The sequence below is a fragment of the Perna viridis genome, chromosome 2 (assembly GCF_037379345.1).
Source record: "Perna viridis isolate PV_CMFRI_1.1 ecotype Kerala chromosome 2, ASM3737934v1, whole genome shotgun sequence".
In the NCBI taxonomy this organism is placed as follows: Eukaryota; Metazoa; Mollusca; class Bivalvia; order Mytilida; family Mytilidae; genus Perna; species Perna viridis.
Window position 1 is genome coordinate 11,385,008 of NC_142446.1, and position 18,050 is coordinate 11,403,057.

The 18,050-nt window shown below is 32.6% G+C and overlaps 1 protein-coding gene across 2 annotated transcripts in view; it reads left to right on the top strand.

Moving 5' to 3' along the window:
• LOC148623630 (hypoxia-inducible factor 1-alpha-like) overlaps window positions 1-18,050 on the top strand; it is a 58,751-nt gene that overhangs the window by 11,506 nt on the left and 29,195 nt on the right. The window contains exons 1-3 of one of the 2 annotated variants that reach the window (XM_088565607.1): window positions 3,540-3,669; window positions 8,425-8,624; window positions 14,537-14,655. In XM_088565607.1, coding sequence (XP_088421733.1) covers window positions 3,590-3,669; window positions 8,425-8,624; window positions 14,537-14,655 — 399 coding nt within the window. In that variant the 5' untranslated portion in view covers window positions 3,540-3,589. Of the gene's footprint in view, window positions 1-3,539; window positions 3,670-8,424; window positions 8,625-14,536; window positions 14,656-18,050 lie in introns of those variants that run through there. The other variant, XM_088565608.1, reaches the window with a different exon arrangement.

Sequence of the window (18,050 nt, forward strand, 5' to 3'; positions counted from 1 at the left end):
TGCCAGGAATTTATGTTTGGGAAAATTGTAGAAATGACGACTGTTGGACTTAGCATTTTTCAGCAAAACTTGGTCTCATATATTGTCTGCAACTCCTCCTAAAAAATTGCAGGATTAGTTTAAAACTTAATTGGGTGTTAAATTACCATTTTGGGATGTGCATTTTTCCAGGAATATATGTTTAAAGTAAATTTGCATTCATATTCTGTCAACAACAAAAAATAGTATTGATTCTGGTTTGGAGATGGGTGTTTTAGAAATGACAGCAAAGTTGTGTGTAAAAATTGCTAAATCTATACACCATGAAAATTGTATCCTATATGAATCATATGTCCACATTGGTCCCCAAATGTACAGGGTTCAACAGGCTGTGAAGGTATTAGCCCTATTTTAGGTAATGTCTACTTACTATTACAAGTTGCATGGAAAATTTGAAATTCATGTATCAATTAAGTCTATAAAATTGACTTAAAATTCACAAAAATACATTCTATAGGCAGGACAGGATGGCAGCTTGCTAGGCCTAAGTAAAAAATTAGTGTGGTTCTGGTCTCCCGACTGACCCTTGTTTTGATGCCCACCCTAGTAGTTTTTTTTTGCCAAGATGAAAAATAAAACAATTATAAAAAAAAGACTTAGCACAGTTTTCTATTCAGTAAAAAAAAAACAACAAAAAACAACAAAAAATCCCTACCTTCTGACCCTATTTTTCTCGGTGAGTTGACTGGAACCATTCATATTTTTTTTATTTCGCATAACAATAATGTCATTAGAGCTGAATCTGCAAGACAGAAATAAGAGCAATTAGTAGAAAATTGATGAAAAGATTACTTCTGCTACATATGTAAGTCACTGTAAAATCATTAAAGAGACCATGGGCAACCCACTTTAGTCCTCCTTTCATATTTAAATATTTTCATTGTTACAGTGATGAATGTATGGCCTTTTTCTAAAATAAAGCACAGACTACCCTAAGTCTTTTCATTTCATGTAACTTAATTTTCAGGACATTTATTGTCATTAGCGGGTTTGACATTCAATCTTGCCAATATTTGATGATTTTATTTCTTGATAATTTTATAAAATTTTATTCAGATAATTTTATTTAAAAAAAATTCAAATAATTTTATTTAAAAAAAATTCAAATAATTTATACTGTAATTAAAACTGTGATTGTAATATGGAGTAGGAGTTGCCTAATTAGCAAGCATCGTGAGCTTTACTATATGTGTATCATCTTTGTGAGACTCATAAAAATATTAAAGGACATTAAAAACCCCTTTGGCACAAAGGTTTGGCAGATTAGGTTTTTGACAACAGTAACATTGGAGTAGTGGAGAATTGGAGATACATGTATGTACTGTATTCCTCTGTGTACACTGCACACTTTATTTCAACATTTTCTTTGTTCCAGGAGGGGGGTGCACAGTATACACTAAAACAGTGAGTTTCGAGATATTTTTATGGAGACATAATTTTCGGGAATCACAGCTAAGCAGTGATTTGGATTACTATGCGCAGTTGCATTTCCTGTTAGAATGGTGCATTGAGTGACTAATGTGTCGGGTCATGTGCACGCATTAAGTTTCCATCATTGATGGTGGAGTGTTGTCCACTACTTTTGACAGTAAAAAAGGCATGAACATGTCTTTTAACAATGTTTTATTAGTGCATGCGGATATTTTTTAGGGGATTTGAAGACTGGGGAATGAAACTGTACTTTGTCTATTTTTTTTAGATTACATATTCTGGATCACTGACGCATTTGAAAGAACAATAAACATCGTTTTAAAGAATTAAAATTATTTGATAATATCAGAAAAGCATGGACTGGCGGTCCCATTTGAAATTGAAATTGCCATCAAAGACATTTTTAAGCTGGACCCAAAACAGAAGAAATTATCTTTTTCAAATCCTAAAAAAATATTAATGATGGTAATTACCAGAATCAAACTGCAATTGTTGTATAAACTAACTTGGCAGCTGGACACGGTTATAAACCCCCTACTGAAAATATTGGTAATAGTGGAGACATATTATCAGGTCCTGAAGCACCCCAAAAAATATAAAAAATCTGATTGCAGCCAAACAAAAAAAAATGTTTATCATTTGTGATAAACAACTTCAACACCGTAGCCAAGTTATGGTCTAACTGATGGGAGATCTGTGGACTATGATAAAGGACTAGACAATACATTGATTTGATGTGACAATTAATTGACCTGTTAATTGTTAACTCTTAATAAACATTTGGTCTGCAGTGTAAATTAAAGTTTGTTTTTGCTACAAATGTACATTTGGTCTTCAATATCTATGTCTAGCCGGCCTTAGCTGCTATTTTGCAAATTTTGTCTCGTGTAATTTTTTTAGAATGGCCCATTGGAATTGAAAATGTCCCATTGAATTGAAGGGTAAGGGGGCCATAGTCCCATTGGCAAAATTTTAATCCCAATCACTGCTAAGTCGTCAACGCAAGACAACATCGAGCCATTTTGTATTTTTGAGAACAGTTTTAAGTGAAATAAAGTTTTACTTCTATTTAATAGTTGTTTTATCCATCAATGCCATTTTCTTGTATTTCATAGTTTGTACTGAAAATTACAACTGGCTCTTTATTTTTCTCCCAACACACACCTTCGCGTAATACATAGAAGAAGATGGTACATTGATGTTTTTCCTGAACTTTTTAAAAACACACCATATTCACTTCTTTTAATAAATAAAAAAAATAGAAAAGAGTTGAAAACTATCAGAGAAGATGAAGTTATTTTTCCTGAAACATAATCTTAACCTTTATATTTTTATTTGTTTGATTTCAGGAAATGATGAATTTTCTCCATAAGGACAGTCATGTTTTGTTGCTTCCAGGACATGACTTTTTTTTTCGTTAGTATATTGGGGGACCTTAAGGGAAATTAAGATGGAACATTTCATAACCGTAGAGCTCACACCGCTTTGTGGTGCTCGCTGTAATGAATTTATATAGAAGTTTATGCATAAATGGGAGACTGGTTTGATTTTAGGAGTTATGGTCCCAGTGTTTTGTAATGAAGGACCATAATTAAACCAAAAAGCAAGCATTTCATAAATTTTAAGTACAGGTTAATGGATATCTATCATATGCTAAAAAAAATTTCTGTACCATAGGTTAGATTGGGATTGATTTACAATTTTGTAGGAATTATTACTTACACTGTTGGGGGCTGGAAAGGGCTGAAACATGAATTTTACATGTTTTGAAACACAAGTATGAGTAAAAGTGTATGGATCTTTATGGTCTATTCAATAAAAGGAAGGTGTTTATGGATTGAAAAAGTGATGGCCTTTGTAGGAATTATTCTTTGACCAGTGTCCATTTCATATTTATAAATAGCACCTTAAATTGCATTTACATGCAATGAAACCCTGAAATGGATACAGAGATTTTTTCAAATTTGTGATACCAAATAAAAAAAAAATGTTGGTAAACAATCCTGATTGAGTTTCGAGTGGTTTTAGATTAATCGTGAGTAACTGTGGTTACTAATCATTGTTGTGTAAAGGTCTCCAAGCAGATGGAAGGATATTAACACCTTGACCATATATCTGAATGTTGTCGTTACTTTCATCAACAATGGTGGTAAAACAGGTCTGTGAAAGCAATATGGAGAATATGGATGTGCTTTCCTGGTAAGCCATTTTGTAAATTTTTAGTGTAAATAGTGTGATATTCAATCATCAGTGTTTATATATATTGTACATGCACTATCTATATTCATGTATGCTGTTAAGATAAGTACTTGTATGTACATGGTTGTTGCTTTCATACATGTATGTATAGCTTTCTCAGTTGTGAGGAATACTGTAAGGTAGTAGCAGGTCATTAAACACCAATAGATAACATTTTCCAGAAAATTGTTGGGGTCTTAAATGGCATGAATATTGGATCCAGTTTGGTCAGTGTAACACACTAGGTTGCAATGAAAATCTGAGCTAATTGATATAGTCAGATGGGTTCACATTTATAAAAATATACAGTGTGTATTAGTAGTGGTTAACAATGTTCTAAATGTCAGATTTGTGAAGCAATTTTTTTCTTGTAATATACACTGCAAGAGTCCAAATATTTTGAGATTTGAACAGTTACCATAACAATATAATCCATTGATAATGACCAGACAAGGACACTTACAACAAATGACATGAAATAAACCAAAATTACTCATATAAAGAAACATATTATGTTAATGAACAACCATTAAAAACTGGGAGCATGGACCAAGTGCACCATTAGGTTCAGCTTTTTCTGCTTTTTAGCTTACCTGGCTGAAGGCAAAATGAGCTATTGCCATCACTTGGCATTCATCAAAGTTGTTGTTGTTAAAAATATTTCAACTTTCTTCTCCTTTGACACTACTTGACCAATTAGAACCAAATTTGGTATGAATGTTCCTTAGAGTGTTCTTCATAGAATTAGTGTGGAGGTTTTTGATCTGTCGAAAAAACATGGCCACTGTTTCTGAAAATAGAACATAGGAGTGAGACATAAGTTTTTCACACATATCTCCAAAACTGGTAGGTTTATTCAATGTGACATAGGGTAAAATGTTCAATATGATGAGATCTATTTGTTTTTATTTTTTTATGTAAATCTGTTTAGCCATGTTGGAGTAATAGCCTTTCTTCAACATCTTTTTGCTATTTTTAATATTGAATCTTTGAAGATAATTTTAGGAAGTTTAAACTGATATTGTGTACAAGAACAAAATGTATATATTGATGAGTTCTAATCAAGTGTCTGTTTATCTCTGCTTCACTTGACATCAGGCATCATTAGGTGTCTGACATCAGCTGTTAAGAATATGAAGATTAACTCCTCAGAAACTGCTTGGTAGATTTAAGTCAAACTTGGTAATGATGATACTTAGTAACTGGATTGTCTTTTACCCATGATTTACTTTAGGTTGATTGCACAAGATGGTACTGTATAAGGCTATATAAGCTTCTTATATTGGCTGATCACTACCACCTGCGTGAGACCCAATAGATTAGTCAAGGACGTTAAAAAAACCCTCAGTCAGTTTGATCACTACAGAAGTTTTATGGTTGTCACCATGAACTCATGGATTGTTACGGTATATCCATCTACACCATAAGGACCAACTTGTGCAATGTGTCATAGTTTCCCTTTCCTCTTTGGTCTACACCAGAAGCAGACAACACTTACCCTATTGGTGTACCTGGTTCATGCTCCCAGTTTCTGGTGGAGTCATTTACATTTGTTGCTTTGTACATATTATTGTGGTTATTTTATGTTGTTTGTTGTGTTTGTCTGTTTTCCATGTCTGGTCTTTGTCTTGGATTACATTCTGTTCATTTCTACTAGAATCTTGGTTGCCTTGATTACTCTTTCAACAACCAACCCCTCTGAAAATACACTGGTTTTTGTTTTAAAACCTTTTAGGATGTTGATCTAAACACATGTACAAATGATTCACCTTTCATTTTGGTCAGTTGGCTTACTTAGTGTCTGTTGTGACTCAAAATTTCCAAATATTGACAATTTTGCCTTTACATGTACATGTATTTCTGCTGGTTGTCAAACTTGACAACATTGATTAATGTGAGTACTTTTATACTCCAAATTTTAGATGTATGTTCATGCAGTAATTTTTATGGTGAAAGCTGCTTTTTCATGTGCTTCTTTGTGTGCTTACTTGTCATGAAAAAATATCTTGAATACAGTCCAGTATCCAGTACCCAGCTGAGGGATTGAAGTTCAATGGAGCCTATATAATATAATATTTCTCATGTTAGAATTCATAAAAAATGCCCCATACAGATATACTTCTAGATATGTTCTATTTGCAACATATTTTTCTAAAGCATGAAGTGGAGAAGTTGAAATATGTACTATATACTATATTTTATTTTACTGCAAGAGGTTGATAAATACTTGTAAATGTAAGTAAAACTGGGAAGTTATGGGTTGTTTTTCCTGGAATATTTGGTTAGAAATAGCTGATCTTTGTATTGAATACCTGTTATCGCTTTACCTGTGTCAATAAAATTTATAAGCTTTCCTATATAATTTATAAACAAATAAGAGAGATAATTCATTTAAAGAGGATTTTTAAATACTGGTAGAAGTATTTAAAGTTTAAATATTCATTTTTATGATGAAATATTAATCTTCACACAATGGTAGGGACCAGGACTTCATTGAATAGATAACTGCTTTAACTCTGTTATATGATGCAAGTTTCATCCTTCTTTTCAAGATAATTTGGGATTATTATGCTTTACAGTGTATTGCACCAAAAAACATTGTATTGTATCATGGTATATACCCGTACTGTTTACATTTAAATATTTCGATTCTTTTCAAAACACATTGATATTGCAATTTCATCCAAAGAAAACAATACATATCACCATCTCCCTGCTGCAATGTGACATGAGATATGCTGGGTGCCCCTGTCCACCAACCCATCATACCTTGTGAGTACATTGTACTCTGACATGGGACATGGAACAATTTCCTTTGGTTTTTACAAATGTATTTTGTATTATTGCATTATTTGTAGTCATTTCTGAATTTAAGTCTTAAATACTCATAGAAATTCTTTACTTTCAGCAGTTTGCAATGTACATGTGTTAGTTTGGACAATATATGAGACAGTTACATGCCTAATACATGTGTTATATCATTATAGGTTGAATTAACAATTTTTGTTGGATTGAATACTGGAAAATCATTATTAAATGTTGCAGTTGTTAGAAAGATAGTGTAAAGTTACAAAAAAGTGGATTATATCCTGGATTCAACTGAAATCTAATAACCTTTATCTTGCAGAAGAATTTTTCTATAAAAGTTTTTCATTTCATACACTAAATATATCATTTTCCATCACTAGCAGTAGTCTGGCATGTTTAAATTGTAATGAACAGCAACAAGTTCTATTTTTGGGCAGAGTGTAGTGGCTTATTCAAGTGTGATCACATTTCATGGCTTCCTGTTGCAGAAATTCACATAGGATTGACTCTGATATTGATCTTAACAGTCTCTAATTAATATAAAAGGTAACAAACATATCAATGGCATTTAAAGGACTTATCATAGAGGTCAAGAATTGTGTATGATTCTGTGGTTACTAGTGCATACAGCTCACATAAAATATCTTTATAGTGAGGTGTCATTGTAAGGTCAATGTCCTTCATTGGCTTGACTGGGACCACAAGGTTTAAAATATCTATTGGCAGCTTTTTCTTAATCTGAAATATAATATTGAATGTTTGTGGAAAACTGAGTACATGTAGAACTATTCATGTCCTAGAGAAATGAACCATGGTTGTCTACAATGGTATACTATGTTACTTCTATCTAGAAGCCTTTTTTATCCTCAATTCGTTGTGTATATTATTCTAGGTAACCAAAATTATCTTTTCATGCCTTGCATATGATAGAAAACAAAGTTATCATCAAGCAGATAAAGTTTTAACCTCTGATTGTAAATGTCGGCTTAAAACACAAACCAGAGGAATAGTCTACCATTGATAAAACAGGTATTTTTTGCTGCCTTGCAGCCTATAATATGTCATTAAAAATGGGTGCATGGATTTTATGACTTTTAGTCATGTCTTCTGTATGCCTCTCAATTTGATAAAAATAACTTCAAATATATATAAAAGTTTAAGAAAATAGTAAGAAAAAATTCCAATTCAAATGGCCTAAAAACAACTTATTAGCTCACCTGGTCCAAGTGTGCTTATGCCATCATTTCATATCATCCTCTATCATTCATAAACATTTGAGGATTTGTGGAAACAACTAGAAACCAATGTGTTTAGCCAAATTTTCACAGGGGTAAAATTGATCAGCATAGTGAGACTGATCAATGCCAAAATGTTCATTATTGCCTTTGAAGATTAAAAAAATGACTATGAAAGATTTTTTTATAATATGAAAAGGGGATGGATAACTAAGATGCTCTCTATTGATTGAATTATTCTTGTGACAGTAGTACTGTAAGGTAAAAAATCCAGCTATTGAAAGTTAAAAAACTATATTTGACCAGATGAGTGATTCGGGCTCTCTAGAGCCTCTAGGGATAAAAATTAGCAGTCGCCCAGTAGCCTATGGTTACTAGATTTTGAGCTGGGCTACCAAACTTTGGGGTAAAATTTAGTAGAACATATAGAAAATATTAAACAAAAATATGGCCAGGGCTACCAGCTGAAGGAGCTTATATTTCCTAATTTATCTCATAAGTGCAACTTCCAAAAGACTGGTTGTCTAGTCTCTGTTTTTGCATTAGAAATAAATGTGAATTTGGTGGGTTTTTGACATGAAAAAGTCTTAAATGGATTACAATAATAAGGGTTTATTACCGAAATGGTTTTTGATCATGTATAACTGGTATTAAATGAGAAGTATTTATTCAGGAGTTCTGAGAAGAGGAAAGAAAAGTCCAGAGATGCTGCTAGAAACCGGCGAAGTCAGGAAGCCGAAATATTTTCTCAGTTATGTGGTGCCTTGCCTGTGCCCAGTAATATTCAAGCTCAATTGGACAAGTCATCAGTTATGAGGATCGCTATCAGTCACTTGAAATTGTCTAAAATCATTGAGGCTAGCATTGATGAAGGTAAATTAAAGCACCTTAAGCTTAGTGAACATGACAGTATAAATATATCTTTTGTTTACCTAAACTGCCTTTTTCCATAGAATTGTAGATAATATTTAGTAATGATACTATATGAATCTACAACTTTGATAACCATTTATATGAAAAATAGAGGTTACCATATACTAGTAAATACCACTACAAATTTATTTCCCAACTAACAGAGTTATACATTCACAGACAAATCATGAATTATTTTTTCTCTAATTTTGCTTCAATTTTCATACCGCTTGACCAGTGTGGACTTTTTTGTTCTCAGAGTTCGATTGGCTTAGAAATCGATTGTCTTAGACTCCAACTTGAATCGTCTCAATTGCCATTGTAGTTATATTTCAGTTAAATGAGATAATTTTGGTGTTTTCTTACCTGAAATAAGAATTACGAAGGGACTCTGGAAGATTTGAAGTGAAAAAACCTTTGAAATCATCTGGTTTCTTTTGTTTGGAATGTTTGCTTTTGTGTGACGTCAACATGTTTCTTACGAATCGGAATCATAACGTTTTGCGCACTTTTCATTTTTGGGTATTTTTTAGTTTTTAGGGCATTAGAGAAACAGAATCTACACTCAAAGCTTGTTGAACCACGTGAAATAAATTTTATAGTTTGAATAGCTTGACAAGCCTCGCGATCAAAACTATAACATTTATTTCACTCGATGTGAGAAATTCCATAATCATTATCGTTGTAGATTCTATATTTCTCTAATTTTGCTTCAATTTTCATGCTGCTTGACTGGTGTGGAGAAAATGTCCCCATCACTAGTGGCTTTTTTGTTCTCAGAGTTTGATTGACTTAGAAATCGATTGTATTGGACTCCATCTTGAATTGCCTTGACTGCCATCTTGAATCATTCACAGACAAATGAATTATTTTATCTTAATGAAACATTTTACAGGACCAAAAAGGGATATGAAATTACAAAGTTATAAATTTTTTAAATTTGAATTATTTTCAAGAAATTGTCAATCGTTTATTTAGTTGATTTTTTTACACTTTTGATTTCCTATTGGTCAATCCATTTGTCCTTCATGCTTAAGGGTACCTACTTTGTCAAATCTGCAACTCAAAAAGTATTTAAGCAATACTGTTCAAGCTCAACACAGGGGTTACATACATATTGAAGATGTGCATGTCCCAATGAGAAATTTGATATATTTTCCCCACATTTTTAGCATGTTGAACTTAGCCATTTTTAAGGACATTATGCATGAAAATTTGTAACCCACACTGTAGTGTTTTAATTTGCTTAGTGTTTTTATACATATTGAAGACACTGACAAATATATGATAGTGACAAAGGCCCTGACATGCATTGGTCTTGTTGTAGCCTGTATTTAAAATGGTGTACTATTGTTTACTGCTGCCCATCTGTTGGTTTGTCTGAAAACTCCAATTTCTTGTTGGAATTTTAATAATACTGCATACAATTATCCTCAATTTTTCATATTAGAGTAATGATGCCATGGTTCCAGTAGTTTTCTGTCAATGAGATGAACATATATAAGTAATATTCTCACTATTCTGTCAGTGGGACTGAAACATAACATCTTCACAATGTCAGAGGTCTAGTTTTCTATCTGTGTTATGGAAGAGTAATTAAGGGAACCAAGATTCTAGTGGAAATCAAAAGAATGTAATTCAAGGACAAAAACCAGACATGGAAAACAGACAAAAACAACAAAGAACATAAAGTAACTAAAGTAATACATACAAAATAACAAAAGTAAATGAGCAACTGGGACTCCACTAAAAACTGGGAGCATGGACTAGGTGCACCGGTAGGGTAAGCATCCTCTTCTTTTCTAGAAACACCTGCCAAGCTGCTCATAAAAAGTCAAGTCTGGGGTAGAGGAAAGAGGAAAGGAAAACTATGACACATTGAACAAATCAGTTTTCATGGTGCAGATGGATACATCGTAATGATACACGAGTTTGTGATGACGATCATAGAACATCTTCAGTAATGACTTCAATCTTGTGGCAACATAACCCTGTTCCAGAAGCCTAATTGTAAGAAGTCTAGGGGGATACAAAAAGTCTGCATAGTTAAGGCAAACTCTGGCATAACATATGAGTTGCGATGTGAAAACTCCATAGGCAGGTGCTGAAGGGATATTGCCACACATAAAAGGAAAGTTGACGATTTTGAATAAAAAGTCATCACATTTGTCATCAAGTTTGGTCAGTAATTTTCCTAAATCAATCTCGAAGTGTAGGTCAAGATATGAGGTTGACTTCACAGAGTCAGTAGTATCCTTTATCTCAAGTTTTTTTGGGGTAGATGTGATGTATCAAATCCCTGAAACTAGACATTACATCTTCACAATGTCTGATGTGTAGTTTTCTGTGTCTATGTGATGGAAAGGTTACATCTTTACAATGTCAGAGGTCTAGTTTTCTATCTGTGTAATGGAAATGTTATATCTTATTAATGTCAGATTTCTATTTTTCTGTCCATATGATGCAAATATTACATCTTCACAATGTCAGAGGCCTAGTTTTCTAGCTGTGTGATGGAAACATTACATCTCCACAATGTCAGATGTCTAGTTTTCTGTCTTTGTGGTGCAAATGTTACATCTTCATATCAGTGGTCTAGTTTTCTGTCTGTGTGATGGAGACATTTTATCTTCACATTGTTAGAGGTTTGATTTTGCTGTCTGGGATGAAAAAACTACATGTATTCTATGTCTATCAATTTGATAAAAAAAATTGCATCTTCACAATTTCAAAGGTCTGATTTTCTGTCTGTGTGATGGAAATGATACATCTTCACAATGTCAGAGGTTTAATTTTCTGTCTGTGTGATGAAAACGTTACATCTTCACAATATCCAAGGTTTTGATTTTCTGTGGGTGTGATGGAAATGTTATATACTTACAATGTTAGAGGTCTGATTTTCTGTGGGTGTGATGGAAATGTTATATACTTACAATGTCAGAGGTCTGATTTTCTGTCGGTGTGATGAACATTTATGATAGAGATATTATTGACCATGTTGCTGGTTTAGTGCAGGTTGTTTGAACTCTAGACTACTCATAACAAAGACTTCATTGGTTCATTGGTTGTTATCATTTCTTCAACCAGAGTGGATTGAGTTGGAACTCAAATTCAAATCTTAAAATTTTATTATGATTCAATCATGATCTCTCAGGGGGCTTTTACATTCAATGTTGATATCCATCAGATGATATGATATAGGGACATAATATGCTATATGGTATTCATGAAACATAATAGATGTACTATTTGTATATTTGAAATTCAGGGGAGATGAGATGTCTTACAATTATTAAGAAAATTGGGTGTTATTAATTGAGAGAACAAAGTTAATGTTTTACCCACTTTAATTTGTTTCCAGTGACACAGGACAGAGTTCAAGCTTTTTTTTTCCTTCTTTTTTTTCACTGAATGGCTTTGAAATAAGGAAAGAGTACAATGGTTGTTGAAAATTTGTGATAAAGAGTATTGCTTGGCCACATTGAAAACTAAGGGTGATGTTCAAGATATGCATGATTCATTAGAATCCTTGCATTTTGCACATGTCCCATGTTGGCAGAAAAGACTTGTGATATTATGATACACAACATTTTGATATAGAAACAGATATAAGGTAATTTAGGATGAGTGACATTGAATATTGTCGGTCAACAATGTACACCAAAGGGCGTTATTCCGCCTCATAGCCAGACAGGTACAGACAGATAGATAACCATCTATGGGCCTCAATCAAAAAACATTTGAAGTTCACTTTTATTTGATGAATGCACATAGTGTGTGGTAAAAAGCTGAAAATATACAAAAAAGGATTTTCCTAAATAATTGTCCAATCAAAATTATCATACATTCAAAATATCAAAGATATTTATCAGAATCAAAATACAGATAACAAATAATACATCACACAATATTTTAAAGAAAAGTGTTATGAAATAAACTTGAATTATCTCCCTTTATGATGCAGGGGTAAGATCAATTTTTCAAACAGAAAAGTCTCCCCCTCAAAGTATCTCAAAATATCTCAAAACTGGTGAAGGGAATGTGGGATGCATAAATAATTATGATATATCATATTTTACGTCACAATATCATTAATACTGCAAGTGGAATGAAAACAACTCAAAATACCTATCATAAACTATAAAGGCATTGCTTATCTAGGCAAAATGTAAGAAAACAACATGTGTGCCAATTGTGTAAAAAATATCATTAATTTCTCTTTTCCCATCAAAAATATGTATGCAACTATAAAATGTAAGCATTAAAGATAATAATAAGACTTACATAGTGGTCTGTCATGAAAAGATTGACTCAAAAAATCTCGATGGAAAACGCATTGGTTCAATGCTCTGACTTATGTGGTTCACATGTAATCTCAAACCCGGAAACAGGAAATGACTCAAAAATGAAAGTAAAAGTACAATATCCAAAATAGAAATCAAGCGTACCCTAGGGTCATGAAATAGGACATAGGAATAGGTTAATTATTAGAACATCTAAATATATCAAATGTTAGATATAACCAATGAAAATATAACTAAACAATACCTATTGGGACAAGGGAAAAATATCAAAATTGTAATTGAGAACATTACAGGCGTTGCTATAGGATATGCATGATTTTTTAGAATCAAACAAGACATGTCACAATCAGAGTGTACAAATGCTCTGATACTTACTATTTGGTGGTTGCATCATGTTGAACAACAACAAAACTTCTTAGCTTGGTGATGCAGATCTAGTAAAATAAAGAGTTTATCCAATGGCTTAAATACAATGTACTCTTGTCCTGAAATGTGTTAAATACTTAAATAAATGCAAAAACACCATCAATCAATTGAAAAGAAATTTTACATTGTTGTCTGTAAGAATTGATAATATTATCCTCACAATGTCAGAAATATATGTTTTTATTAGCTCACCTGGCCCTTAGTGCCATGTGAGCTTTTGCCATCACTATGCATCCATCATCTGTCTCTCTCATCAATCATTGTCATTCAATAACTTTTTCTAACATCTTCTCCTCTGAAACTACTGGACAGATAACCAAACTTTGCTTTAATGTTCTTTAGGGTATCTTTACGATCTTTGTGTGTGGATTTTTGATCTGGCAAAATATATGGCTGTCATTACTTGAATTAGACCATAAGGGTCAAATTGCAGAATTTTGCAAATAACTCAAAAAAGTTTAGTTAAGCTTACATGTAAATCTTGCGGGGAAAAATTGTTTAGCATGAAATATGGACCTTCAATGTATGCCGAAATTTTCAGGAAGATCTGTTGACCAATGTTTCAGTCTTGGAATGGATTTTTGTTTTTTTTTGTTTTTGTTTTTGAATTTTACATTTGCAACCTTGAAAATCTTCTTCTCCGAAATTGTTCAATGGTTGTAACCAAACTTGGCATTAATGTTCCTTATCAATCTCTGTGTAGGAATTTTGATCTGGCAAAAAAAATATGGCCACTATTCCTAAAAATAGACTACACAGGTCAAATAGAAAATTTTTGGAAATAATTTCAAAAATCAAGGTTAAGCTAAATTTTGTTGGCATAATAGTGATCGTATGGTAAGATGGACCTGTGCCAAAATTTTCATTAAGACCTGTTGACGGATGTTAAAGTTATTGCCCTTGAAGAGAAAAAAAAATTACTATGAGATTTATTTAATAATTTGAAAACAGGTGGAAAAATAAGATGTTTTTTTATTGATTATATGAATCTTATGACAATAGTACAGTAGAGTCAAGGGTACAATTTTGAGTTATTGCTTTAGAAGGCTTAAAAAAGACTTTTGCCCAAGTGAGCCATTCAAGGTCTCTACAGCTTCTAGATATGATATCCAGGGTGGACATAATTTTAATTTTACTTTACAGAGGACAAGACTGACCATCTATGGACAAAGGCTTTGGAAGGCTTTGTAATTGTACTATCTCGAGATGTTGATATCATTTATGTGTCTGAAAGTGCAGCTAAATACCTTGGCATTTCACAGGTAGGTCAGACACTATATATTTAAATTATATGGTTTCTGTGAGATTTTCTTAGATTTTTATTTTCTCTATTTTATATTCTCCTGTTGGCTTATTCCATTCATTTTTAGGAGTACTGATAAGTCAGTTTAAGTAGGGAAACTTTCTTCAGTCACATATATATGTAGGTTTCCTAAAGGTTTGACTCCAATCAAATATCATTAAGGGATCCAAGGTTGCTTAAATCTCTGTGTTACTTATCAATTATAGCATCCATTTTCATATTGTTGTTATTTGTGAACTGTTAATTTATTGATCTTAATTTGACAGAATTTTGCTAAAACTTAATGTGATTTTTAGCTCACCTGGCCATGGGCCATATGAGCTATTGCCGTCACTTTGCGTCCATTGTCGTCTGCCGTCGTTGTGAACAGTTCTTCAAACATCTTCTCCTCTGAAATTACTGAATGGATTTGGATGAAACTTAACGTGATTGTTCCTTAGAGTATCCTGTGGAAAACTAAGATGTTTTTGTTGATTAAATGATTCTTATGACAAAAGTATAGTAGGGTCAAAGGTACAATTTTGAGTTGTTAGAAGTCTTAAAATACTTTTGCGTAGGTGAGCCATTCAGACTCTCTTCAGCCTCTAGATTTGTTAAAAAAGACTGCCTTAATTAAAAATAAAATAAGGGGTCAGACAGCAGTTTTTTGCATATATCTCCAAAACTGTTAGGTTAAACCAAATTTTGACATTGGTAAAAGTGTTCACCATGATGAGATCTATCTGTGATGTAATTTTGGTGACGGTCTGTTGACCCATGTTGGAGTTATTGCCCTTTTTGGATGTTTTTTTGCTGTTTTTGATCTTATTACTTTAAAAACTCTTCTCAGAAACTACTATACGAAATTCAATGAAAGATGGTATTACTGTTTTTAGGGTATCCTTAACAAAATGACTGTTTGAATTTATGATAGGTGAATAAACATGGCCACTGTTACTAAAAATAGAACATAGGGGTCAGACAGCAGTTTTTTTGCACATATCTCCAAAACTGTTAGGTTTAACCGAATTCTGACAAGTAACAAAGTATTCACCATGATGAGATCTATCTGTGTTGTAATTTTGGTGAAGATCTGTTGACCCATGTTGGAGTTATTGCCCTTTTTGGATGTTTTTTGCTGTTTTTGATCTTATTACTTTCAAAAGGTCTTCTCCTCAGAATCTACTGTTCACAATTTAATGAAAGTGGTATGACTGTATTTTAGTGTATCTTTAACAAAATGACCTTTTGAATTTTTGAATGATGAAAAAACATGGCCCCTGTTACTAAAAATAGAACAAAGGGGTTGAAATACAGTTTTATACAAATAACTGAAAAACAGTTGAATTTAGCTAAATTCTGATGGAGAGTAATATTGTTCTTATCATTAGATGGACCTTTGCCAAAATTTTCAAAATGATTTGTTGCCTGTTGTAGGATTTTTGGCCCCTGAAACAGATTTTTTTGTAGTTTTAATGTGTACAGCTCACTGAAATCTATTGCAACAAAATTTATTTAAGTTGGCATAATTTTTTTTTAAGGTTTTAAGGTTTTCTCCAGAAACTGACCTTTTAAAATTTTTCATCAGTCAAAAAACATGGTCATCAATACTAAAAGTAGAACACAGGTCAAATTGCTTTTTTTGCCTTTTTTCCCTCAACCATACAAGAATGATGAAAATGTAAGCTACCCTTAAGATAAACTTGATATTCTGAGTTGATGGGCAGTATTTAATTTATTATTTAGGCAGCCCTTTTCAAAATGGCTGCCATTTTATGACCATTTTCACCAGTTGCTTAGATTCCATCTTTAGGAGACTAGGTGGTTTCAGTTGAATGGTGATGACAATAGATTTTTCTTGGCGCCCATTTTTCTGCTTATTTTTATACTTGCTTTGATTTCAATGATAATTGGTATATATAGTAAACATGGTCTCCTAATATGAATGGTTATGATGAAAATTTTGGATAGCCATGTATTAACTTCATTTTATGTTCTTTTTTTTCAGCAAATGTATAATGGGCTAATGCCTCCTCAGACCAGGTGGAATAATAGGGCATAGGGGGACCCCTGCCCAAATTTTTTCCAGAGGTTCTAAAAACACTTTGAAGGCATTTCCAACATTTTACATTGCCTTAGGTACTCTTTTGAACTCACAGCATTCAATATATGCACTTTTTCAGCATTTTTTTGTCAAACATGGTAACAAAGCATGATACTTACTTAGTTAATAGGGTATGGTTTGTCAGGTGAGCGATCCAGGCTCTTCGAGAGCCTTTTTTTTGTTTTCTTTGTTCTGCATGGTTGTACATATAACTAAACAAAACACCACACCATTCAGGTGCCATGCTGTAGGCATGTAAACACTTAAGAAAAAAGCCTTTTTATGGAAGCAAGAAGATTGCTTTAGTCAGTCATTTCTGTTTGGATTATACTGGATCAGTATGAATGTTTTATACTTGATTTCTTAGCAATTAATGACATTCATATAACCTTGGAGGTTGTGGTCTCAATAGTTGCCATTAGGCATTTAGGAGAAGCCATATCAAGTGATCCTGTTCTTCAATCAAGTTATAATTAACTTTATTTAAAATATTTAAGAACTTACTGTTTCCTTTATCTACAGTTTATTAATTAGAACCTGTTCCATTTCAATTTCAATTTGAAATTTTTTTTATGAACGTAGTTTTGATCTCTTAATCAGGAGGAGACAAATGAAGTCTTGTATTATCCAGGAATATTGTAATACATTTTTTTTTCTTAATTTACATTTACTATTTGCCTATCTTTTGAAATAAAGAAATAAAGCAAGGAAACTCCATTTTATCATTGTTTTACCACACCTAATCATTCATGCCACATTATTTTACCTCGAGTGATCAGGTAAAACAATGATAAAATGGATTTTCTGGATTTATTTCAATTCTTAAAGGACAATTAGGATACTTTTTTAAATTTTCGTGACCTTTTATGGTAACCTTAGACCCAGTTTTGTCCTTGTTTGGCTGTACACTTTACGCAATGTCAGTTGAACTGGTCGCTAGTTAAACTTTGCTTTGTATTTTTTTATAATGAAGGAAAGGGCGAATTAAGTAGAACGATGTTAGATATGGCAATAGTTATAAGGTCACACTGTTCACACAGGTACAATGTCTCATTCATTGACAATTGTTATTGTTTGTTTCATACATGATGCACATTTTTACAGAAAATAATATAACTTTTCTAAAACATAACATTTAGTATTTTTATTAAATATGAATTTGATGTTCATTCACACTACTGAAATGAATGATAACAGCTGATACACATCAGAATATAACATGTGTTTGCTTACATGATAAAGGTGGTCAGTAATTTACACACACACAAGCA